Here is a 24,086-nt window from a genome sequence, read left to right as displayed (position 1 = left end):
AGGGCACATCCCCGTCCCTACGCAACCGTGGCCAAGCCCCGGAGCAGCCTGCAGCCGGAACCCAGGCCTCTCCGTGCCTCTTGCCTGGGCCGTTCCCCTGCCAGAGCTCTCGGGCAGCAGGGCCGAGTAGGGGCCGGCCGCCCCGCCGTGCAGCCAGCGGCACGAGGCGAGCAGCAAGGAGTCGGGGCCGCGCGGCGTTGGAGGCGGCCGTCTCCGAACAGATGCTCAAGGAGCAGCCTCGCTGCCAGCCAAGCCCCCCTCTGTCTACAGCGAACCCGTCCGCTCCCGGGCTGCCCGTGCCCGATCCCGGCTGCCTCCACCAGCAGTTCTGCGGACGCGGCCCGTGCGGGGCAAGGCCCACGCCTGCAGAGAAAAACGCTTCCTGCCCGAGTCCAGCCCAGGCGGCTCACAGGGCCCCAGGAGCCTGGACCCAGGCCGGGATTGGTGGGCCCGTCCCTCTGCCCCGCGTGGGGCGGTGCCTCTGCGGGAGGGGGCCCAACTCGCAGCCAGCCGAGGGCCATTCGGGGAGGGGCGGCCCCTGGGCTGGGGTCCAGCCTGCGATTTGGCTCACCCATCTCAGGGCAGGGCAGGCTGCGGCCCCAGGGAGAGCCAGGCAGCTGGCTGACCACCAGGAAGCAGCAGCTCCCACCTCCTTCCAAGCCCTCCCCGCTTGGCCTGAGGCTGCGCCGGGCTGGCCTGGGCGTCGCTGCCTCTGGGGGCCTGGGATGTGACCTGGGCAGCACGGGCCCAGGGCTCCCTGCTGGCACTGCGGCTCCACCTTGCCCAGGGCCCGTCTCACGCCGCATGGGGCCCCAGGCGTGTCCAGCGCCCGCGCAGGGAGCCGCCAACGGGAGGCTGGGCAGCGCATTGGGGGGCCCAGCTGAGGGGCCCGCCCAGAGACACCCGGCTGACCCTGGGCCCCAGCAGAGCAGCCTGGGAGCCGAGGCGGGCGCCCGCGAGGAGCCGAGTCCGGCCTGGCCGGGGGCTGGCCCATGCGCCGACCCCGGGACAGACGCCAGCGCGGCGCTGTGCCCGGCCCCAGCCCGACCCACGGGATTCCCTCCCGGCCCGAGAAGCTGCAAGAGGCCCTGGGGACGCCGGCCGTTCGCCTGCCCGCCCCCGCCCTGACCCCACGGGGAGCGCCCCCCACAGGGGCCGAGGGGGAAGGGCCCAGACGGGATTCACGCCGACCGTTTGCTCCATCACCGCTGCGCCCTGAACCGGGAACTCTGCAATTGGTGCCTGGCTGATTCCTTTGGCCTGTTTTACCCCTCCCCTTCTCCCCCCTCCCTCCCTCTCCTTCCTCCTTCCTCCCCTCCTCCCTTTCTCCTCTTCTTCCCTTCTCATCCTCTCTCCCTCCCCTTCCTCCTCCTTACCTCCCTCCCCCCGCCTGGCTCCCCAACCATCCTTTGGACGTGAGGCCCTGCGGGACGGGCACGGTGTGATGGGGGTGGGATGGCCGCAGACTGACCCGGGCGTGTGGCGGGCTCCTGGGATCAGAACTGGGGACGTGGGGGTTCCGACCTGCTCGCCCTGTGGAGTGCTCCTGGGCAGCGGAGCAGCGGCAGGGAAGTGCTTTTCGGACTCGTTCGCCAGCACGGTGACAGGTCTGCGTGGCTGGGCTGGTGCCTTGCCAGGGCAGGACCCCCAGTGTGGGGCTGGGGCTGCCCCACGTCCCAGCAGCCCACGCGCCCTGTGCCGAGGGTGCGGGCAGGGGGCTCCAGGGAGCCCTGACCACTGAGCAGAACGTGCCCAGGAACCCGCCCTGTGAAGTGAAAGGGCTTTGTCACGCCGGAGTCGCTTGGCCCCCGCAAGGGCCAGTCGCTGGCCAGGGCTGTGCCGGGCGCTGGGCCCGCCTCCCGCAGCTGCCTCCACCCAGCATTTGGCCCGCGCCGCCCCGCGGGTATAGCAGTGCAGAGAAGCCCCTCCCCTGCCCGCCCCGCCCACAGCAAGGGAACCGACATGGGGGGGGACGGGTCTGGAGCCGCCCTGCTCCACTTCCCTCCCCTCCGAGCCCTGCAGTCGCTGCTGCATCCCAGGCCACGCGCAGCCCAACGGCACACAGCAAGGGGGGCGGAGCCTGGCACCGAACTCAAGTCTCCCAGCTCCCAGGCCAGTGCTCCAACCACTAGGTTACACTCTCCCACCCCTGCCCCTTTTCCATCCCCTCCTGCAGCCGATGGCCCCACCCACAGCAGCCGGGGGCTGCGTTCCCCTCGCTCGACACTGAGCCCAGACCCTGCTGCCCGCCCTCTGTTCCTGCACCCGCTTTCCATCGTGTCCGTGGCGTGCCCAGGGACTCAGCGGGGCTCACACTGAGCACCCTGACGTGGCTGTTTCTGGCCAGCCCGGCAGCCCCGCGCTCCCGAGCCACCACACTCGGCAGGGTGCCAGGGGCTCCCCCCAGCCAAGCCCTGCGCATTCCGCTCCGCGCTGGCCAGCCAAGCAGACGGGGCACACGAGGAACCGGCTCAGTGGCTACCAGGCCCACAGCTCTCGGATGATGCGGCAGCACATGGGGGACCCCCAGCCCTGCACCCCGTCGGCAGTGGGAGGAGACTCCGCCAGCCGGTAGAACGGGGTTATTGCTCCTCCGGGATACAGCCCAGCACAGACGTGTGTGGACATGAGGAGACCCCTTGGGGTGCCCAGGCCCCTCTGCTCCCAGCACTCTGCTTAGCCTCTTCCCAGCTCCAGGGCCTCCCCAGCCAGGGGCCGTCTCCCCCTCCCTCCCTTTGTCTCCCCCGGGAAGAGCCTTGTTCCCTGCCCAGGCTGGGCCCAGGTGTCTGGGCCAATCCCCGTGTGGGGGAGTCCGTGGGAATCGCACAGCCCAGCGCAGGGGCCCCGATCACAGAGCAGACACCCCCCCGGCACAGATGGCCAAGTGAACCCCGCACTCCAGGTACTCAGCCCCCCTGCGGCCGTGCGGGGAGCCGCGTCTGTGCTCAGGGAACGGTGCCACCCCGGTCCCACTGCCCGTGGGGAAGGCAGAGGCCGACGAGGGTGCAGACTTGCTCATGTTGTGCTCCGCCTCCTAGGTGCCGCTCCGAGCCGAGCAGCGTCCCTCCGAGACTGGCCCAGGGGGCCCTCTCGGCCGGCGCGACACCGAGCCCCTGCCCAGGCGGCTCTGTAACCGGAGCCCATGCCTTCGAGATGAGTCAGTGGCTCGCGGGCTGCCCCGGGAGATGTGGAGCCGGCATCTCGTGTGAGCCAGCGACACGCCTTGGGGTTGGGAGCACACGCTCCAGCCTGCAGCCAGGGCCCAGTGAGCAGCCGCGGTGACGGACAGGCCCAGAGCGCATCTGGCGCGCCGAGCCTCAGGAGGCTTGTGCTCACCCTCCGTGGTTTCGGGGCGGAGCTCTCGGCAGCCGGGCCTGGCGCTTACGCGCTGTGACGGATTCTCGCTCCTAGGGCGTCCCGCCAGCTCCCCAGGCCAGCGCGGCCCCCCAGCGATCAGCAGCTGCAGAGCTGGGCCTGCCGCACGCTCCTGGTTCTAAGCGCTACACGGAACAGCGCAGGCAGGAACCCTGCAGTGGGGCTGCCACCCAGCCCCACCGCGCCGCCTCGCACCCAGCTCTGGCGAGGGCGGGTCCCCCTTGCTGCTCGCTCCACAGCAGCTGCTCTCCCGGTAACCTGGCTACCATCACCAGGGCACACGTGCCCTCCTCACCGGGGCCAGGCGCTGCCACGAGACAGTTCCACTCTGAGCTCCGCCCGCCAGTGCGACAGACTAACCCTCCCCGGCAAAGCCAACCCCTGGCAGGGCGGGAAACGGCTCTGGAAAAGCGACCCAAATGCCCTCCTGCTGTGAGCGAGGGCGCGGGACACGGCCTGGCCGCGACAATGCCCTTCAGGCAGGCAGGGGAGCGTAAGGCCACAAGGGCGCACTCCAGATCCAAAGCATGGCCTCTACTAGATCCCAGCGCTGCCCCACAGCATGGCCCACGGCTGCCAGGATCGCCAGGGCCGTGCGTGGAGCAGAGCGTGGGGCAGATCGTCGAATGATACCGCAGCTACACCTCGTACCATGCGCCTGAAAGGCCCCAAGCCAATGCAAATGCCCCGATATTCAGCTAAACTACACCCGCAGCCTGGAGACCTGCTACCAAGTGCACGAGAAACCGACCTCGCCGAGGGGCCTGCCTCTGGGAGGACTCGGAGACCCAGCACACAAAGCTGCAGCAGCCGGCTGGGGCGCAGGGAAAGGCTCCCAGGACTGGCTGGATGCAAACGCGGAGGAAAGCTCAGCACTCTGGAAAGAAGAAAGAGGAGCTTTCCAAGCCTGGCGAATGCAATTCGGCCTACCCCCAAGAGCGACCGCGTCCAGCTCCCGCAAAGCGCGGCACTCGCACCCAGGCCACTGCAATGGCAGCGGGGCAGGAGGAAGCAGAAGACACCCACATCACGTGGACGCGGACACGAAGGCAACATAGCAGTTCTCGGGTTCCTGGACGCCAGGCTGTGGCGGCTGGCGGGGGCAGGCTTCGAAGATAACACGGCCTGGGTGAGACGGGTCGACTGTCCCGTTGCAGCAACGCTCCGAAGCAGATCCCACGAGAGCCCGTTCACCCCAGGCGAGGCGCCGGTGGGAGCCCAGGCAAGGTCGCGGGCCGAGATGGAGCACTGGCAGAAATTCAGGAATCTGCCGGCCAAAGGCGCTACCAGCTCCCCGGGAGATCCCCTTCCTGACACCAGCGCAGCCAAGAACGGCCACAAGGCTTCACAGACGCCACAATTACCCCTTCATTTAAAAATAAAGGCAGCAAACGGGTCTGTGAAAACTGCCATGGGATCTCTCGCCTGCCTGTCTGATTCCTCTCCCGTTTCCAGTGAGGCCAACAGGTCAGCCTGGGCTGGCCAACCTCCTCTTCATCCCGGTTCTCACCCCGACCTCCGGCGGGCTCCACCGAGGCCCCGGCACCAGCTACCGGTGTGAGGGCTCAGTCGCCAGCAAACACACAGTGAGAGACGCAGTCCTCGGGGCGACGGGGGGGACTCGGGTGCGGCACAGAGCACTTCACAGAGGCACCGACACTGACTGCCCTCATAATCCGCCTGGGGGTCGCTTCAGCCTTCGGCAGCACTCGGCGCCATCCCCGGCAGAGCCCGGAGCACCACCCAACTGTCTTCCTCCCGTCCCGGCAGCAGCATCGCCACAGAGCACCAGCAGGTACCGAAAGCTTCTCCGTCGCTGGGGCAGTCCCGCGAGCCCGCGGCAGGACTCCCCGGAATAGCACTGTGGGGCGCTTCCATGCCCCACCTCGCTCTGCGCTGCGCCCTGGGCGCCAGAGGAAGGCTTAGCAAACCGTTCGAGGCCCCCGCGCGCTCTCTGTGCACCACTGCGGGCTCCACCGGCAGGACCAGTGGCGGCCTGGAGAGTCTCCAAAAGTCAAATGACATAAGCATGGAGGCCGTGCTGAAAACACCCAACGACGCTGGGCCAGACGCGTCATCCGGACGCCTGGACACCGGCTCCCCCGAAAAACGCCCGGCGGCGGGTAGGCACAAGGACACGGGACACGCCGCAAGGGCAGGCGCAGGAGCAGCGACGCGTCGGGTGCGGTAACACGGGCGGGTCTTGCGAAGGGGCCGGCAGACAGCAACTCGGTGCTTGTTGCAAGGGAACAGCGTCCCGCTATTGCTCCCACGACTCGCCAGTGCCCGTGTCTGCCCTGTCCCAGGCCTGCCCGGCAGCATCGCGTCAGGACCCACCGAGGGAGCGTGACACAGGTACCCTGGGTGCTTTGCGCTCAGCTCAGTGCGAAGAGAGGGCCAGTCTGTCCCCCGGGCCGTGGCAGAGCAAAACGAGACGCGCCTGTACCGCAGTCCCGCGCCATCCCAACCCTGCCTCCCTCTCAGCGGCCCTCAGCAGACGGGCGGAACGGGAAGTTGTCCCGGCCTGGTTTAATCCCGGGCGTCAGGGCTCTGCTGCACCAGGACTCGGAGGAGCTCAAGCGTCGAGGGGACGCTCCTGCCGGCTCTCTTGCGCAGAGTGTCCGCCAGCAGGGTTGCGTCAGCACCCCCGGGCCGGGGCATGGCCGGGAGCAGCTGGCTTGTCTGGTGGCCGGGAACCGAAACCTGCGCGTGCGGCGAGGGTCGGCCTGGCAGCCCCGCATCGGGTAGCGGAGCAGCGACCTACCTGCCAGGGTCAAAGGGGAGCGGCTCATGGCCCCGCAGGGCCCCGCCCGCCTCGGAAAGCCCCCCAATGGACGGGCGGGGAGGGCATTGGCGAGATTTAAGAGACACCGGGACGGGCAGCCTGCAGGACACTCGGGCCGGGGGTGCTGCGAAGGCCAAAGCTCAGGCTTAGCCAGGTGCCAGAGGCCAGGCCCACCCATGGCTTCTAGCCGGCCGGAGGGGCAGCCCCATGGGCCGGGCTCCTTGCCCTTCCTGCCAGACACTGGCCCTGGGGACAGCGATGGCCCCAGCGGCTGCTCTGCTGTGTCCGTGTGGCGCGGGGACAGGGGATGAGCGAGGGGGCGCCCGCCTGATGCTGCAGGCACACGCCGTGCAGGCCGGCCCCCGGAAGCGGTGGCTCTGGCACACGCTTGGGCTCCTGGCGCCAGCGAGCTGAGCAGCGGGACGCTGTGGGCCTGTAACCCGGGGGTCTCAGGCGGGAGCCCCGTGCCTGGCCGGAGGCGGCTGGCAAATCAGAGAGGGGTCAGGGAAGCGCCGGGAGGCGGCTGGGAGGGCGACAGACCGGCAGGCGCGGGGTGGGGGAGCTGGTGACTGAGTCGCTGCCTGGGGTCGCCAGTCGCGCTGAGGGCGGCCGTGGAAGGCAGGGTTCAGAGACGGGTGCGGGCGCGCGCAGGGCGACTGACCACTGGACACGGCAGCCTGGTCTCACTGGCTCTGCCCTGGCCTGCACAGGGGTCAGGCCGGGTGACCCGAATGGCCCCGCGGGGAGGTCACATGGCTCAGTGGGAGACACAAGCGGGCTGAGCGCGGAGCCGGGGCAGGACGGGCCAGCGAACACGCCGCCCAAAGGGCTCTCGAGGGTCCGCCTGGCCAAGGAGAGCCCCGCTGCCCGGAGAGCCCCGCTGCCCGGAGAGCCCCGCTGCCCGGAGAGCTGCGACCGCGCCCAGCAGCGGACGATGGTTTCCTGCCCCAGCGTGGAGACGCCTCCCTGCATTAGTGCGGCCACATCACACACGGCAGCGCCTGGGGCTCACTCCATTCTCCAGCGAGCACCTGCCTGCCCCTCCCTTGGGAACCCGGCGCTTGCCCCTCCGGTGACTCACCATGGCCGAGGGCAGCAGAGCCCCCGCGCACCTGAGCGGACTTCCTGGGACCCGTGACAGCAGCACACGCCAGACTGGGGGGGGCTGCGCCTTGGTCACATGCTACCGCAAAGGGGCTCGCTGACGGCTGACTTGCCTGTGCTGTACGGCGGGGGCTGTGCGCCGGGGGCCATACGGTGGGGGCCGTGCGCCGGGGGCCGTACGGCGGGGGCCATACGGTGGGGGCTGTACGGCGGGGGCCATACGGTGGGGGCTGTGCGCCGGGGGCTGTACGGCGGGGGCCATACGGTGGGGGCTGTGCGCCGGGGGCTGTACGGCGGGGGCTGTACGGCGGGGGCCATACGGTGGGGGCCGTGCGCCGGGGGCCATACGGTGGGGGCTGTGCGCCGGGGGCTGTACGGCGGGGGCTGTACGGCGGGGGCTGTACGGCGGGGGCTGTACGGCGGGGGCCATACGGTGGGGGCTGTACGGCGGGGGCCATACGGTGGGGGCCGTGCGCCGGGGGCCATACGGTGGGGGCCGTGCGCCGGGGGCCATACGGTGGGGGCTATACATTCTCCTTCCCGGAAGTCCTCAGCACTAGGGGAGCTAACTGGCCGTGGCCAAGAAACAGCCCCAGCGTGAGCACTGGCCCGGCTGGGGGCCCTGCAGCGGGGTCCGGCCCAGGGGCTGCGCGGTGTCCGAGGTGAGCCGGGCACTTCCCAGCTCAGGGAAGATGATGGGTCCTGCCCTAAAGAGCCTCTGCTCTGCCGTGATCCTGGCAAGGCAGCCGGGAGAGCAGGGCCAGGGCCTGGGGGGCTGCCCGGGGGCAGGGTCCCAGCCTGCCTGTTCCCATGAGCGACCCCTTGCCCGGACGGCGGTGGCAGGGGCGGAGAGGGAGGCTGTCTGCACGAGGAGCAGAGCAGAGCCCGGGAGCGTGGAGCAGAGGGGCGGCCGAGGTGGAGGTGGCCGAGCTCTGGCCCAGCCCAGCCCTGCCCGGCCACGGGGGTAGGTCGGAGCCGGTTCCAGCGGTGGCACCGGAAGCCCTGCCGGGGAGGGGCTGCGAGGTGGAAGGAGAGTGGTCGCCCCGCTGGCCCCTCCCCGGCACCCCAGGGGAGCCCTGTCCACTGGGCCAGGGGCCGAGCGACGTGCCCAAGAGACAGGGCATCCGTCAGGAACTGGGAAGTGAGCCCAGCCCGGCCCCCTAGGCCCTGGCTCACGCGTCCCTCGCCATCCTCCCGCCTGCCGTGCCCCTGAGAGCCGGCAAGCCCTCGGCAGCACCTGCACCGAGACGGGGGCCAGGCCCAGGCGAGAACGGCTCCGCCCACACCAGCAAACCCTTCCCGCGCCCGGCCCCACTCGCGCTGGCGAACAAGGGCCCCCCCCTCCGGAGCTTCCTCCAGCCCCAGGAAGAAGCTGGGCCCGCCAGCCCGCTGGGAGGCAGGGTCACTCGGACGCCCCCGGGACTGTATCCACGGTGAAGCGCTGCAGCTACAGCCCTGCCAAGGAGCCTGGCCTGGTAAGTGTCTGGCGCGGGTCGCAGCCGGGGGGCACGTGCACCGGGACAGGGTGCGCCCTCTCGCCCACTCCAGTTCACACTGATCTGCAGCTCTCCCGCCCTTCGCTGCGCCTCTGCCGCTGGGAATCCCCGCCCCCCACGACCCGCCTGAGCCAGAGGACCCCCAGGCACACGTTGTGTGGAGCGTGAGCTCCCTGGCTAGCGCGGCGCGGCTCCTAGGGAGGGAAAGCGCCATCCACTAGCGCCATCCGCAGGCTGCAGAGCCCCGGGCTCCTCACCTCCTTTATGGCCGACATCTTGGTGCTCTCGTAGTAATGCAGCGGGGCGTTTGGAGAATTCATGTCGTAGCCAAACCCTGCCACGGCCACCTCGTCGCAGTTGTGGAGGGCCATGGTGATCGCGACGCTCCCCAGCGTGGGGATGTTCTGGGGCAGGAAAAGGAACAGAAATCGTTAGCAGGCTCGTCTGTATAACTAGCCACCATTTCCAGCCTGGTTACCGCACTACAAAGGCAACTCCCCTGCCTCTGATCGTCACATCTCCACACCCCACGGACTGCAACGCACCCGCCCTGACTCCATTAACACTGGGCCTGCAGTTGGCTTTTGCTGTTGTACACCCCCCGTTCTGCCATTTCCACTCCCACTCGTCTGGTGAAGTGGGTTTGGCCCACGAAAGCGTACGACCTGATACATTTGTTAGCTTCTATGCTGCCCCAGGACTGCTTGTTGCTTGATACAGACGAACCCGGCTGCCCCTCGGGCGGCAGGACAGAGACTGCCTCAGGCAGCAGTCCCGGGGTAGGGCATGCAGCCGCCTCAGCTACCAAGGGCAAACTCACAGCATCAGCAGCCTCTGGACAGGCCTCCTAGCCATACCCCAGTGCAAACCCCGATGCGGCTGGCTCGCCCAGGACCAGGTCCTGCAGCACGCTCGCCTTGGCTGCACGAACACAGCGCAGAGTGAACCCTCCCCTGCTGCAGCCTGTGTCTTGGGGCCGGGCGGCGAGCGCTGCTGGGAGAGGCGTCACGAATCAGGTCAGTTCTCGGCTGGACGCGGGTACGTGTGTTTCCAGAGCTGGAAATAGCCAGGGGCAAGGAGCCACGAACGGGCCCCAGGCAGCGGGGTGAGTGCGAACGCTGCACAGGCCGGGAGGGGAGAGAGGTGGGGACTAGCAGGGCTTCGGCAGGGAGCCGCACAGCAGTGAAAGCAGGCCCGGCTGCCGTGGGTCAAACGGGGCCAGGAGCGCTCCTCCTGCACCAGCACCCCTGCAGCCCATGGCCTTGGGGACAGAAATGGCAGGGTGGAGGCAGCCAGAGGCTGAACCAGGAACAGTCCGAGCAGGGAGCTAGAAGATGCGGGTGTCAGGGCGTTTGCTGCATTTCCACCCCACACACCCGCGGAGTGTCGGAGTGCCGGCAAAGGCCCAAACGACGGGACTAAGAGGTGGGGTGACTATCCTACTCTACTCCGCCCTGGCGAGGCGAGGCTGGGGGACTGTCTGATCCGTGCCAGCCCGTCCGGAGCCACGTGGACAAAGTGGAGAGAGCCCAGAGCAGAGCAGCAAAGAGAATACAGGGCTCAGAAACCCTGCCCTGCGAGGAAGGTTAGAACCCTGGGCCTAGTCTGGAGAGGGCGACCGAGGGACTGGATCATGCTCAGGGCGGTTAGAGGGAGGCAGGCGATCAGTTGTTCTGACTGCAGCAAGGGAGAAGCAGGCAGACTGACTGGAAGGGGAGCGACGCCCTGGCCAGGCTTCCAAGGGACTTGGGAACCCGTCACGGGAGGGCTGGAAGAACAGGCCGGACAAGCACCTCTCAGGGCTGGTCTATGGTCACCTGGTCCCACCTCAGCCCAGGGGCCCAGCCTTGCCCTTCTGAGGGCCCGTCCTGCCCTGCAACTGTCTGACGGGGGTTTCCCAGAGCCCGTCCATCAGCGAGGCCGCGGCTCCGTTCACTGGTCTCTCCCGCACGCCAGTGGTTACGGCCACGAGAACACGAAGCTGTTGAAGAATCTGTTGGTTGCCCCGCCCCCACTTGGGGTAAAGCCGAGCTAAGAACAGCCCAGCACACAGCCAGGCACGGGGGCTGCAAGCAAACTTGATGGGACTGCGGGGCACGTGGCTGCCCTGCAATACGTGGACACCCGGCTCACTCCAACCCTGCCGGGCCACGGAGTCCAACCCGTAGCATGACAAGAACTGAGAACTGAGCATCCCACCCATCCTCACTGGGCACGTCCCATGGCCGCCACTTACTGTCCTGAACCACAACCCTGGCCCCCTCCCCCACGCAGGCTCCTGTGCCGATTCTCACTGGGGAACTTTCTCCGGTCACAACAGAAAGCTCCAGGCGACAGTGGCCTGCGCAGGAAACCAAGATGCTTTTCTAGTGTAATCAGATTCCGATCTGGTCCCTAGCAGGAAGGCACCTGAGCGCTTCTTTGGCTGCTCTTCGCTGGGCCCCCAAACCAACCCCCGAAGCTTTTCCGAGTTCGAACATCTGTCCCAACATCTGTCCCACTACACTGCGCGCTGACCCAGCCTCAGCAGAATCGTTCTGTACGGCCCCTAAAACAGCAGCTTTTACATTAAGCAGCCGCTCTTGTCCGGCTCCCTAGCAACCTCGCAGCTAAACTAGCTGCCACGGGACTCCACGTCCCACGCCCCGGCTGGGGCGCTCTCAGCCAGCCGCGAGAGACACGCAGCCACTCGAGTGTTCACTCCACAGCCGCTGAGCTGCTAGCATCACGTCTCGGAGTGGGACCCACCGCCGCTAGGAGAGACGCTGTTCCACTCACGGGAAGGGGATCCACCTGGGGCCGTCAATTCACCAGCGAACGGAGCGACCCAGTAATGTCAAAATGAACGGCTCTCGGGTGACCGTGTCCACAAGCGGGCAGCTCGACTCCCGCAAACCTAAACCCGCGTGGCTGTCCGAGCGGCTCTGAGTGGACTTGTGGGTGCCGAACGTTTGCCTCCTTTTATCTCCGAACGCAGCTCTAGTACAGAATTCCACCTCTGCAGTTCAACTCCCACGACAGAGGAGATGCAGCGGGGAGCCCAAAGCCAGGATTTCGGCTATAGGGCAAATATCGGTACCTCACAAATACAGCGAGCACTGGGCACTTTGTGTTGTGGTGTCGTGTAAATCAACGTATTGGCCAATGTAGAATACAGGTGCATATTATTAAGAGTGTGATGAATCGTGTGATTAAACACAATTCATTGTTTAAATTGCGCCGTCAATTGGGATGAAGTTTTTAACCCGCCTGTCAGCCCTAAAGCGAACTCTTGTGTCCACCCCAGATGCTCCCTGGGTCTCCCATTCTCTCCCCCCCGTTACCAAGTGCGGCGTGCTCTCAATTCTGCAATGAAGGCCCTTGTAGCCCCAGGGCTGCCCCCCCCCGTCTCTTCCTGAAGTAGCGAGCAGCCAGTTTAGCACCGCGCCCTCCCGAGATGCGTGGCCCAGCGGACGCACCCCTCAGCTCTGCTCCGCTGACACAGGGCAGCGCTGGGCACGCCCCAGAGCCAGGAGAAGTCACTGTCCGTGGCAGGCTCTTAGAGGCTCCTGCTCCTTGCCCAGAGCGCGGAGCAACGGGCGCAAGTTGCAGCGGGAGGTCTGGGTTGGCTATGAGCAAACAGCTTCCTGGGCAGAGTAACCGGAGGGGGCGAAATTCTTCTGCCCACCCGGCCTCGGGCTGCACAACCTCTCGCTGGGCACCTCTGGCAATGAGAGCACCTTGCCAGAGCTGCGGCTGCAAGGGCCGTTCTCCTTCCCATGGCTGGGAGATGAAGCTCCAGAAAGTGCCCCCCGGCCAGCCACGCCCAGCTGGCACCTGCAGAGCCGGGGCCGCAAGGAGCTCGCGGTGGGCTTGGGGCGAGAGGCGGAGTTAGCCGCTGTCTCCCACAGGTCAGCAGTGGGGTTCAAGCCACGCCCAGGCGCACCCACAGCCCACGCCAACGGTGCGGAAACACTCGTGCAAGCACAGCACCGTGCAGACAAGGCCGTGCGAGTCCAGGGCAGATCACCCAGGACAACGCACTGGGCAGGCTGGATTTCCTGGCCTGGCGGCAACCCCGGCACATCACTGACCTCCAGCCTGTCCCACACAGCACAGGAAATGGCAGTGAGGCCTGTCCCCCCTCACGGGAGCAGAGAGCAGCAGCCCCCAGTCCAGAGATGCAAACAGGCCCGGGTTTGTGGGGTTCCCCTCCAGCAGGCAGGGATCCAGCTCCCTCCCCTTGACCCCCCATTTCCTTTTGTCCCCGGTGGCTCGAGTCACACTCGGCTCTACCAGTCGCCCTGCTGAGATTTCCCTCGCCCGTCGCACCGTGACTACCTGCCCAGCTCTCTCCCACCGCCCTTCCCGGGCGCCCCCACCAAGCCAAGTGCCCAGGAGACGCACTCAAAGAACCCGGCGGGGAGCTGCCGACCCACGCCCTGAACTCCGCCAGGCTCTTCCCTCCTCGGGAAATCGGCCTTTCCGGGGGCTGGTGAGCCACGTGCCCCGGCCTGACTGCACGTTCCCTGCGGGCGCTGCCCAGGCCTCAGGCCGGCACGCAGAGGCCTGGCTCTCTACCCCGCCACTCACCCTCCTCAGGAGTGGGGACCAGCCCCCTGGCCCCAGGCAGCTCGCTCCCGCCGAGCACTGTGCAGGTGGGCCCTGCCTCGCGCCCTCCCCGCAAGGGGCCTTGTGGCCCAGCGCCGCTCAGGCCTCTGCCGCGGACCAGCCAGCAGCCTCCGGCCCGCCTGCTACACCAGCGACCGCGCCTCGAGTCCCCCGCGGGAAACGCTTTGAGATCAGCCTGGACAGCTGCAGCCCCTCCCAGCGAGAGCCCCGCACCCCCCTGCGGGCGCCGGAGCCCAGGGCTTGTGCAAGCTCTGCAGACACGGGCAGGAGGGTTCAGCTCAGCTCCCCGACTGGGGGGTCAGTCCTGAGCCCCCCGAGCAGCCCCCCCAGTGGGAAATCTGACCCTGCACTGGGCTCCAGCTCCATTACGGCTGCTCAGGGCTTTCCTTGCCTCGGCCCAGCCCTGCCTGGCACAGGGAGCCCTCGCACGCGCCCAGCAGGCCTGGCCGGAACAGGCTGTGGTAGTGCAGCCTCCCCGGCGAAGCGCTCTGGAGTGAGACCCCTGCACCCCGGGGCCAGGGACACACCCGGGGAATGAGCCACGAAACCGGCACTGTGGGTCCCACGGAAACGCTCCAGGGACGTGGCTGAATTAAACCTGTAGCTCCGGGTTCTGCCCTCAGCCATGCTCCTGTGTGCAGGCAGCCCGGGCAGAAGGGGCAGCCCTGGAAAGGCGCCGGGGAAGAGTCCGCATTGTGTAACACCCCCATCGGCCCCGGGGGCCTCTCTCCCCTCCCTCCAGGAATCACCCCACACTCCTACCTGCACCCACCGCCCCCGGCACACCCGCAGGGCCCCAGGCAGGCCTCCCACGGAGCAAACCGTCGCTCCCACCAGCCGGCAGGTCACCCGCAAAGCCTGCTTTTCCCAACCTCTCATAAACTCGCTTGCTTGTAAATGCCCACACGGGCTTTCATGAAGTGAAACATCAGGTTCCAATTAAGCCCTCTTGGACCCCCAATCCGATGTGTGTTAAACAGCCCATCAGCCTCAGCTCGCTGCATTCTCATTTCCGGACACTGGCTGTTCCTGCCAGAGTCAATGAAACCGCTTCTGTATGAAGATACCAGGGCTAAAGAGAAAACAGAGGGCTGGCGGTTTCTTCCCTCCTCGGGGCCTGTAGCGCCTACTCCTTCCTCAGGCAGCCACGCCAGCAAACACCAAGAGCTCAGGGAAACGGATTCCTAGATGGAGGGAATGCCTGGTGCATGGAACTCCACATGCTGGAGCGGGCGGAGGGGAGAGACAGTGAGTGTGTGTGTGTGTCCGCCTGCCTGTCTGATCTCCATGCATCCACCAACCTGCCCTGGGGCAAAACTCCAGCTTCCTTCCCGGTGCTTCCGAACAACTCCCTCTGCATTCCCAGCGTGACAGACGCTGCTGCTGACCGCTCAGAGCAGCACGCTAGCACAGGGCAGGTAACCCGACCTGTCGGTGGCGCGGTGCAACTCCCTGAACGCAGCTCTCTAGCTCAAAGGTTCAGGAACCGGCCCGCAGGGCTGCTCCCGCCAGGCAGCCCGTGCCAGGTCCCTCAGAGGCTTTCTGCCTGAAAAACTGGCTCTGGACAAAGGATCAAGAAATAACGACATCCTGGATCAGCCGTTTGCAGGGCACTTTCCCGTGGCAGCTCCCCAAACAGCGGCTCCGCAAGCCTTTCAGAACTGAAGTGAGCGAGCTGCTCTCCGGACTGTCCGGGAAGGCACCGGAGCGCTGGCTGCCGAGACATTCCCTGGCTGAGCTCCGGAGTCAAAGCGCTGGCGAGCACCCAGAGCCTGCGACAGAGCAGTGCGTTTCCTGTGCCTGAGCAAGAGGAGTCCCAGCACTGCCTGCCCGCAGGTCCAACGGCAGCAAGGAGTGATGCCGAACCTCCCTACGACTGATGCTGACAAACACTGCCCCCGACTGCCCGGTCTGCGCTCCCCAGACAGGCACACCCACCGCCTGGGAGCGGAGAGACCGCCGATCCTGAAATGGGAGTGACACACAAAAGCTCGAGTCCAGTTTTTTCACATGGTGCTTTTAACTAAAGCTCTTTACCACAGCTCGCTAGCGGTACAGACGACAGGTGGGAAGAGCAGCAAGTGGCCCGCCGAGACCCTCAGCGATTTTCAAGTGGTCCGCGAATAACGAAGTTTGAGGCCCACCGGTCCAGCGAGTCAGCCCAGGGAGACGGAGGTCTAGAAGCCGCCTGAGGGATGCTGTGCGAGGGACGTAGGAGACCGGTCGCCCGTTTGGCCTCTCGCTCTCTCTGCACTGGGGAATACTGGTGGAAGTTGCTGCCCAGAGGGCGGGAACGTAAAACGCTCACCCGAAAGCACAGCGCTGAGGAATCGAAGGTCTCCCTCCCCGCCGATCGGCGAGCACCGGGGCACCACGCTGCAGCAGGGCGGGGAGCTAGTCTGTCCCATCGGGTGAGCAGAGGACGGGTGCTGGGGAGGGTCCCAGTCTGTAGGTAGCACGGTCCCCACTTCTCAGACCGCTCCTCCATGCGGCTCCGCAGGACAGCCTGGGGCAGGGCTCTCCTTGGGCACCCCGCGGTCACCGCCCTCCGCCCGCCTGGAGGGACAGCAAGGAGAGCGGGAGCCCTGCAGCGAGTGCCCGGAGAAAGGGCACGACCGAGGGCGCGCAGGAGCTTGGACTCACCTTCTCAGGACACAGCACCAGGAAGCATGCTGGGAAACTGAGAGGCGGCTTGTTCCAAATGGGTAAAGGAGGTTTCCCTGCCCCCATGGCCCTGTCTCGGCGGAGAGTGAAAGCAGAGCGAGGCGGCGCGTCAAACTCCAGCACGCTACTGCCCCACGGGGACCGGGCTACCGAGCACGGGCGGGACATCGCAGCTCGTGCTAGCAGGGTCCACGCGCAGAGGGAGAGCCTGGGAGATTCACACCCTGGCTTGCCATGCACTAACGCTGTGTGGACAAGCCCCATAGAATGTGCATGTGGCATGTGGAACTCATTGCCACAGGATACCATTAGAGCCACAGGATGAAAATAAAGATCAGCTATTCCTGGGTAACAAGACTAGGCAGAGTGAAAACAGTAAATATTACAGTAAGAGAGCTGGAAGGGATCTGAGGGCTGAAAGCACCTGTTCCAGGGGCTGGGGGGAATTCTCCCAGGGGCAGGTTTTCCCGTAATAGTCTATGGAAAGCTATCAGCGCAGTGCACTGGCCAAACCGCCTCTGGTGCTCGGCCACCGAGGTGACAACCTACTGCTGCTCCCAGTTCCTCTGTCCGTTCAAGTGGCAGAGGTGTGCGTGGCACGTTCAGAGGTCCCAGCCCTGCTGAAGATCCATGTGGCTGTCAGCCTGATGCCACACGATGGAACTGGGGTTAAACACCCCGGGAAAGGACACAACTCAGCTGCACAGCCAGGCACTCCCAAAACAACCCTCCAGGCCGTGCACCGGGGGGTGCCTGGGGACGGGGTAGGGGCAGTGCAGCGAAGGAGGCTGCTCTCTGAGGACCCTGCCTCAACAGTGGCAGAAGCTGGGAGGAGCCCAGCGCACGAGTCAGGGGCTGCAGCGAGAGACCGGCTGCTCTCATGGCTCAGGGAGCTGAGTGCAGCCCTGGGCAACTGGAGTCTGTCCCTGCCTCTGCCACTGCCCTCCTGTGCCCTCCTGGGCAAGTCCCTTAACCCGGACTTTTCACAGGGGTCACCGGTTGCGTGTGCACCCCACCTCCGGCTGCAGGCTCTGGGTGGCAGAGGCGCTGAGCACCCCCGTCTGCAGCTGGGCCAGTGGCAGCTGTGCCTGGAAGAGCAGTCTCTGACCGGCACGTGCTTCCAACTGGACGCCCAGCGGCAGCCACTACTTCGCCTTGCTGTGTCTCCCTTCCCTGTACGGAGGGGCTTGGGCAGGGCCTCTGTCTATTCCCGCCCAGTGCCGCCCGACTGGCACAGGCCCAGCGACAGCCGCAGGAGGCTCACACTCCTCCCTCACCCCTCCCCTTCCATGAACGTGGGCTCGTCCGGGGCGGGGTGTCCAGCTGCCGCCACCCTTCCCCGTGCCCCCCAGCCCTTTGGGAAGCAGGACGCAGGCGGGGAGCGCAGGCGCTTGGGTACGGGGACGTCTCCGCTCCCGCCCCAGGGCAGAGGAAGAAGCCGTCTCTGACCCAGCCCGTGGGGCTGTAGGGCTCTAGGTAATCAGTCACGCAGTTAACTGGTTAAATGACTACGGAACCAGGTAACCGCCTGCCTGGCCGGGTCACTCCGGCATGGCTGGGCCGAGTCCCACCGGCCGCGGTCACAGCATGGCCGGGGCCCAAACCTCCTTGCCCCAGGTAGCCAGGCTGGAGTCCCACCAGGACACCCCGTGCGGCTGGGGCAGGGTTGTGTCTGCCCAGCAACAGCCCCCCCTTCTCTCTCTTCCAAGAAATAAACCGTTTGGGGGCCGGTGTCAATGGCTTCGGCCTGTCCAAGTGAAAGGCTGGGGCTCTGCCACCATGTGGAGCGTGCAGCCGGCCCCGCTTGGGGGTGTGAGGCGGGGAAGGAAACAGGAAACTCATCGCCCAGGAGATGGGAAATCTGTGCGTGAAGACCCATCGCGAACGGGGGCTCGGCCGTTAATCCACGGAGTCACTCACGGGCCGCACAGCGGCGAGGACTCTCCCAAACGCCGACTTGGCCAAATGGGCTCGCGCCAGCATCCCGCCAGCTGGGAGGGAGGCTCACGCCTGGGAAAGCGGCAGGGGGCGTCTGACATCGGTTACGACAACATCGGTTACGACAACTTTGGAAACATCGGTTACGACAACTGAGCTGCCCTGCCCCGGAGGAGGTGCCTGGAGAGGAACATTCACGGACGAGGGGGACGGATCTGCTCCTTGTGAGCAACGAGCATGGGCAGCTGGAACGCGCGCCGAGGTGGGAGGGGGATCGAGAGCTGAGCACGGCCCGATCCTAACACCGCTGGGGAAGGACGGGTTTGTGAGGCGCGCTGCCAATTACTGCCAGCCAGTGGCAAAGATCCCGCAGCTGCAGATGAGCACAGGGGGGCCCTGCCATGGCTGATGCCGGTAAACCCAGGCACTCTAGAGAAAAGAGACTCTCTTGGGGTGGATGCTGGAGCAGGAGATACACAGATGTGTAATTTCTGTGCCTCTCTTCTCTGCGACAAAGGCTCTGGCCACAGTTATGACCACTGTGCGGCCCCTACAAAGAGAATTATCTGAATTGGGTTTAAGAAAGACTCTTCCGAATTCATTTGTAATTCCCAGATTTGTAATTCCAAGATCCTACAATCCTAGAACCCTAGAACTGGAAGGGACCTTGTGAGGTCTTCAAGTCCAGTCCCCTGCCCTCACGGCAGGACCAAGCACCGTCTAGATCATCCCTGACAGGTGTCTGTCCAACCTGCTCTGAAATATCTCCAGTGATGGAGATTCCACAACCTCCCTAGGCAACTTATTCTGGTGTTTCACCTCCCTGCCAGGAAGTTTTCCTTAATCTCCATTGTAAACTTCCCTGGCTGCAGTTTAAGCCCTTTGCTTCTTGTCCTGTCCTCAGAGGCCAAAGAGAACAATTTTTCTCCCTCCTCCTTATAACATCCTTTTAGGTATCTGAAAGCTGTTTTGTTCCATCTCAGGGTATGTCTACACTACCCTCCTAATTCGAACTAGGAGGGTAATGTAGGCATACCGCACTTGCAAATGAAGCCCGGGATTTGAATTTCCCGGGCTTCATTTGCATAAGCTGGGTGCTGCCATTTTTAAATCCCGGCTAGTTCAAACCCTGTGTCGCGCGGCTACACGAGGCACGAACTAGGTAGTTCGGACTAGGCTTCCTAGTTCAAACTACTGTTACTCCTTGTGAAATGGATTGTTCCTTCCTAAGTGGAGCACTTTGCATTTGTCCTTATTAAACTTCATCCTGTTGACCTCAGACCATTTCTCCAGTTTGTCCAGATCATTTTGAATTCTGACCCATCCTCCAAAGCAGTGGGAACCCCTCCCAGCTTGGGATCATCGGCAAACTTAATAAGTTTCCTCTCTATGCCGATATCTAAATCATTGATGAAGATATTGAACAGAACCGGTCCCAAAACAGACCCCTGTGGAACCCCACTTGTTCTGCCCTTCCAACATGACTGAACCACTGACAACTACTCTTTAGGGACTATTATCCAACCAGTTCTGTACCCATCTTGATTACAGTAGCTCCATCTAGGTTGTTTTTCCCTTGTTTATTAATGAGCAGGTCACGTGAGACTGTATCAAACGCCTTACTAAAGTCTAGGTATCCCACGTCCACCGCTTCTCCCTTCTCCACAAGACTCATTATCCCATCAAAGAAAGCTCTCAGGTTGGTTTGACATGATTTGTTACCTAGCACCCTGTTATCTTCCAGGTGTTTGCAGATGGCAAACAGGGAAAATATTTGCTTTCCATGGAATGTGGTAGTGGCGGTCATGACAACTATCCAGACAAGAGCGAGGCACAGCGTACCCGGTGAATGGATCGGTGACGCCCTTTGACTGAAGACGGTGGAGAAAGCAAGTAGGGGGCAGGCTGTTCTACATCGGATTCTGACAGGGAGGGACTGGTTGAGAGCTGGAATGGGGAAGGTGGGGGTGAAAGCATTCCTAATTCGCAGGGCGGGAGGAGGGAAAGCAGTGAATAAGACTATGACTCTCGGGGGGGGGGCGTGGGCGTGAGTCTGTAACTTTAAAAACGACGAGTGGTCCTTTCGCCCCTTGGAGACGAACCACAATATGTAAATGATGAGCGTTACCCACGAAAGCGTCTGATTCTATCTATTTTGGTTAGTCTCCAAGGGGCCACAGGGCCGCTCACTGGTTTGGAAGACAGGGCGGCAGACTTTAGCAAGCTCCAGAACTGGCAGGTAAGATTCTGTGGGAAGCGTCTCTCAGGGGAAAAGGAGTTCAGGAGAGTTTACGGGTTTTTAAAGAGCCATTATTAAAGGCACAAAAGCAATGCATAGGAAGGAAGGAGGTAGGGTTAAGACTCCACCCTGGCTTAACAAGCAGAAGATATTCAATAACCCGACACTCAAAAAATAGTCACAAAATGTGGAAACTATTCATTTGTCAGATGACAAAGGGTGATTATTAAAAAACAACACCAGCGTGTAGGGACAAAATTAGAAAGGCCCACGTACAGAACAAGACCAAACTCGCTGGGGTAACAAGGAAGCATTTCACAAGTACACGAGAAGCAAGAAAACGGCCAAGGACTGGATAGGCCCATTCCTCATGAAGGGAAAAAGTCGGTAACCAAAAAAGAGAGCAAACAGCAACGTGTCCATTGCGGTTTTGATTTCAGTGCTCACCAGAAGGGCTAGCGGTGATCAGAGACGACCACTGTGACTATCGGTGTAAATGGGGAACCGCCTAAGGCTAGAACGGGAAACCAGCTAAGAACGCCTTAGACAAGTCTTCAGGGAGCAGGACCCGATGAAATACACCCTAGAATACTAAAGGAAGAGCTGAAGAGATCTCTGAGCCATTAGCAGGAGCCTACCAAATTCACAGTCCATTTTGGTCAATTTCATGGTGCTGTAACTGCAGGGCCCTGATCCAACCCAGAAGGCAGCAGCGCAGAAGGAAGGGTGGCCTGCTATGGTATTGCCATGCTCGTGTCTCTGCTCCCGCTCAGAGGGCGCGGCCTTCCGAGCTGGGCTCCTGGCCAGCAGCCCCTGCTCTTCTGCCCCCAGCTCTGAAGGCAGCGCAGAAGGAAGGGTGGCTTTACTGCAACCCCACCTCAATCACCTCCCCACAGCTGTCTTTTGGGACAGGATCCCCAGTCTGAAAAACACGGGTCCTGCCGTGAAATCTGCATACAATGGGGTAAAAGACACAAAGACCAAACTTCCCAGGCCATGCCTGTGAGTTCTGTGGGGCCCCAGCTATTGTCCCGGAGAACCCACAGAGGACTGAAAAGGGGCAAATACGGCACCTATCTATAAAAGGAGTCGCGAGGACAGCCCAGGGAATTCAGACCAATCTGTAACAATCCACATGGACGTGCCAAGAACAGAACATACTGTCCTGGCAGGGGAAGAGCCTTGTGGACTGAGAAGCAGGAGGTGTGATGTATCTCGACGTCAGGAAGACTGGCCCCTAAACAAGCTAGGGAATAAAGCCTAGACAAACCCAGGAAAACCCTACTCGGCAGCAGCTCTCAGTATCTCACAGTCCAGCCGGCGGGGCACGCTGAGCAGGGACCAGCGTCCCCTCAACTTGCCAGCTGCGGAAGCCCCCCCCTTTGAGAGCTGGCTCATGCAGACCCAAGACCGGCCGCTCGGCGGGATCTCGCACCAGCCCACCAGGACGGGTACTGAACGCTGGCTCCTCAGAGACGCGCGGGCTCTGGGATGGAGGCTGGGTGCGGAAAGGAGCTGGAGATGCAGGAGGGGAGCGGGCTGCAGCCTGTGCACCACATGAGGCAGGAGTGGGGTGGAAGCGACCGTCTGTAATTGTCGGAGCAACGACTGCCCCGAGGGGCGGACGTCAGACCGCACAGGCCCCTTCACTGGCATTTCCTCCGCGGTGAGCGCCTGAGCCGGTAAGCGCCACACGGTCCCGTGAGCGTGCCGTTTGCCCGTGCGCTGTGGGCGTTCTGCGATACAGCACTCGCCGGCCACGCCGCGGAGAGGCACCAGGGCTAGAGGCCTCTTGGTCGGATCTGGTCAGGTGACAGGAGCGGACCACAAGGCTCTTGGATAGATGCAGGCCTGCTCTCGTCAGTGAGGATGGAAGCCAACCCACCCTACCTTCGAAGGCTGGCCTGGCGCCCACGTGGGACACAGTCTGGGCTGTGCGCCACGCCGGGACACCACACAGTAAAGGGTTCACAGTCTCTCTCCGTATGACGCCGGGGTGACCACCCCTAAAATGCTGCATTCAAATTCTGGCCTCCTCATTGCCAGGCTACTGACCAACCCAAGGGAGTCAGGAGAAGAGAAATAAACGATCTCAGGGCTGGAGGGATTAATCCAGTAGGAAAAACGGATGGAACGTTAAGGCTGCTGGATAAAGCACCCCGGGAACAGAAATGCCACGAAGCTGCACAGATACCCTTAACTCTGCCCACGTGTGCACGCAGCAATACGACAGCCCGATTCGACGCTCACAGCTTCCAAACGACACGATACAATACACGGTTTTAAGGCCTTGCACCCATGGGGCATCTTGGAATGTTTTCGTTTCTTTTTCAACCAGCATCAGCGGTATAAACAAACTAAGTTCTGGTGCCATCTTCTCTCCCCCCCCCCCCCCTCCCCGCTTTCTGTGCCCCAGCTCGCACCTACCCCTCTGCCCATCAGGCCATTGTTGAAGGGCAGACCAATGAAGCTGAACGCTGCCTCCTGGATGAAGTATGGATTCAGGATGCGGATCTCATGGGGTTCCCTTGGGACACGGGTTGCCACTGACTTCCAAAATCCGTCCGACGCGCTCTGAGGAATGGAAAGAGCAAAACAAGCAGAGGTGGTCAGGTAACACAGACGGCACATCCCTGTCACCCCCAGCCAAGCCCCCCCGGACAGCGGTTTGCCTTCTCCCCATTCCCACCTCATTGGCACTGTTCAGCTGACCAAAAATTGGTGGCCGAGCATTCCAGAAAACGTGGAACTGATGTCACACGCCGCACACGCCTCTCCTGGGTGAGTCCCCTCCCACTAGATTTACCGCTGCCCCTGGCTGGCCACACTTGAAGTAGGCGGTCGGTTCATAAGAGACTGTCGTGCTCTGCACTCTCTCATGCATGCACATGGTGCAGGGCAAAACCCAAACACCCTACGGGAATCAGTGGGGGAACTGGCTCTTCCCCGCACGCTGCTCTTTCCAGAGAGCTCAGCCAGCAGACTTGAGACCCCCGGGGGACGGCCACGGCCACCCTGCCTCTCTGAACACGCCATTCTGACACTGACACTCATTGTGGTGTCTCTGAGCTGGCCTGGAGTGCCTGGCTTCCAGACGCCCAGCTGCAGAAGGGGGGAGGGGCACGGGGCATTGGAATGGGGGCCAGAGCGAGAACTGTCCTGCTCTCCTTGCAGTGCCCTGCCGGCGGCCTGGGGACTAACACACAGCGGGAGGAGAGAGATGGAGACACGCATGGTCCTAACGGGAGCAGGTGGCTGATCCAGAGACCGGTCAGGTGAGAAAACGACCTCGGCGAGTTTCTCTCCGTTAATCACACTGGCGAGCCTTCCTGCTTCGCATTCACCCAACCTCATGCCGGCTGGCAGAGGAGGCGCTTTTTGGGAAGCAGTTAAGCAGGGCGGGTGCTGCAGAGATTCTCCCCGCTATTGGCAGATGCTGCTCCCCCCACAAATCCACTCCTCGTGTCCCTGGGAACGGGCATCCCCTGAAAAGCGGCAGGAGGAACCGGCGCCCCAGAGAGCTCACCGAGGAACAGGGAACCCTCCCTGGCTCCAGCCGGAGCTGGCACTGAGGTTCTCGTTTCCCTCCTGCCGGCAGCAAGACGCACGGCCTGCCTGAGCCTCCCCCGGGCAGAGGGAAGAGCCAACGGCCACGGAGCGAACACTCCAGAGGGCTAGTGGCGGTGCCCTGGCAGAGGAGGAACCGGGGTCTTTGACTTGTGTCTAAACTGGATCGAGCATCTTTGTTTCCTGCTGCCACGTTACTGGATCGTGAGGGGAGCAGCCAGGTCACTGCTGCACCCATGGGGGAGGGGTGTTTGCCCCAGAAGTGGTACAAAGGGGCCATGTGAGGTGTCACATGAAAGCTTACTTT

General features: G+C 63.6%; 1 protein-coding gene across 9 annotated transcripts in view; it reads right to left on the bottom strand.

Moving 5' to 3' along the window:
- ST3GAL3 (ST3 beta-galactoside alpha-2,3-sialyltransferase 3) overlaps window positions 1-24,086 on the bottom strand; it is a 294,731-nt gene that overhangs the window by 9,620 nt on the left and 261,025 nt on the right. For 7 of the 9 annotated variants that reach the window (XM_089780382.1, XM_089780380.1, XM_089780378.1 and 4 more), the window contains 2 exons: window positions 22,636-22,786; window positions 9,018-9,164 (listed from right to left, as the gene is read on the bottom strand). In XM_089780382.1, the coding sequence (XP_089636508.1) occupies window positions 9,018-9,164; window positions 22,636-22,786 (298 nt within the window). The remainder of the gene's footprint in view (window positions 1-9,017; window positions 9,165-22,635; window positions 22,787-24,086) is intronic. The other 2 variants (XM_075914648.2, XM_089780383.1) reach the window with 1 other exon arrangement.

The sequence above is a fragment of the Pelodiscus sinensis genome, chromosome 9 (genome assembly GCF_052426305.1).
Source record: "Pelodiscus sinensis isolate ZL-2025 chromosome 9, ASM5242630v1, whole genome shotgun sequence".
Lineage (NCBI taxonomy): Eukaryota > Metazoa > Chordata > Testudines > Trionychidae > Pelodiscus > Pelodiscus sinensis.
This window is presented reverse-complemented; position numbering and strand designations above follow the sequence as displayed.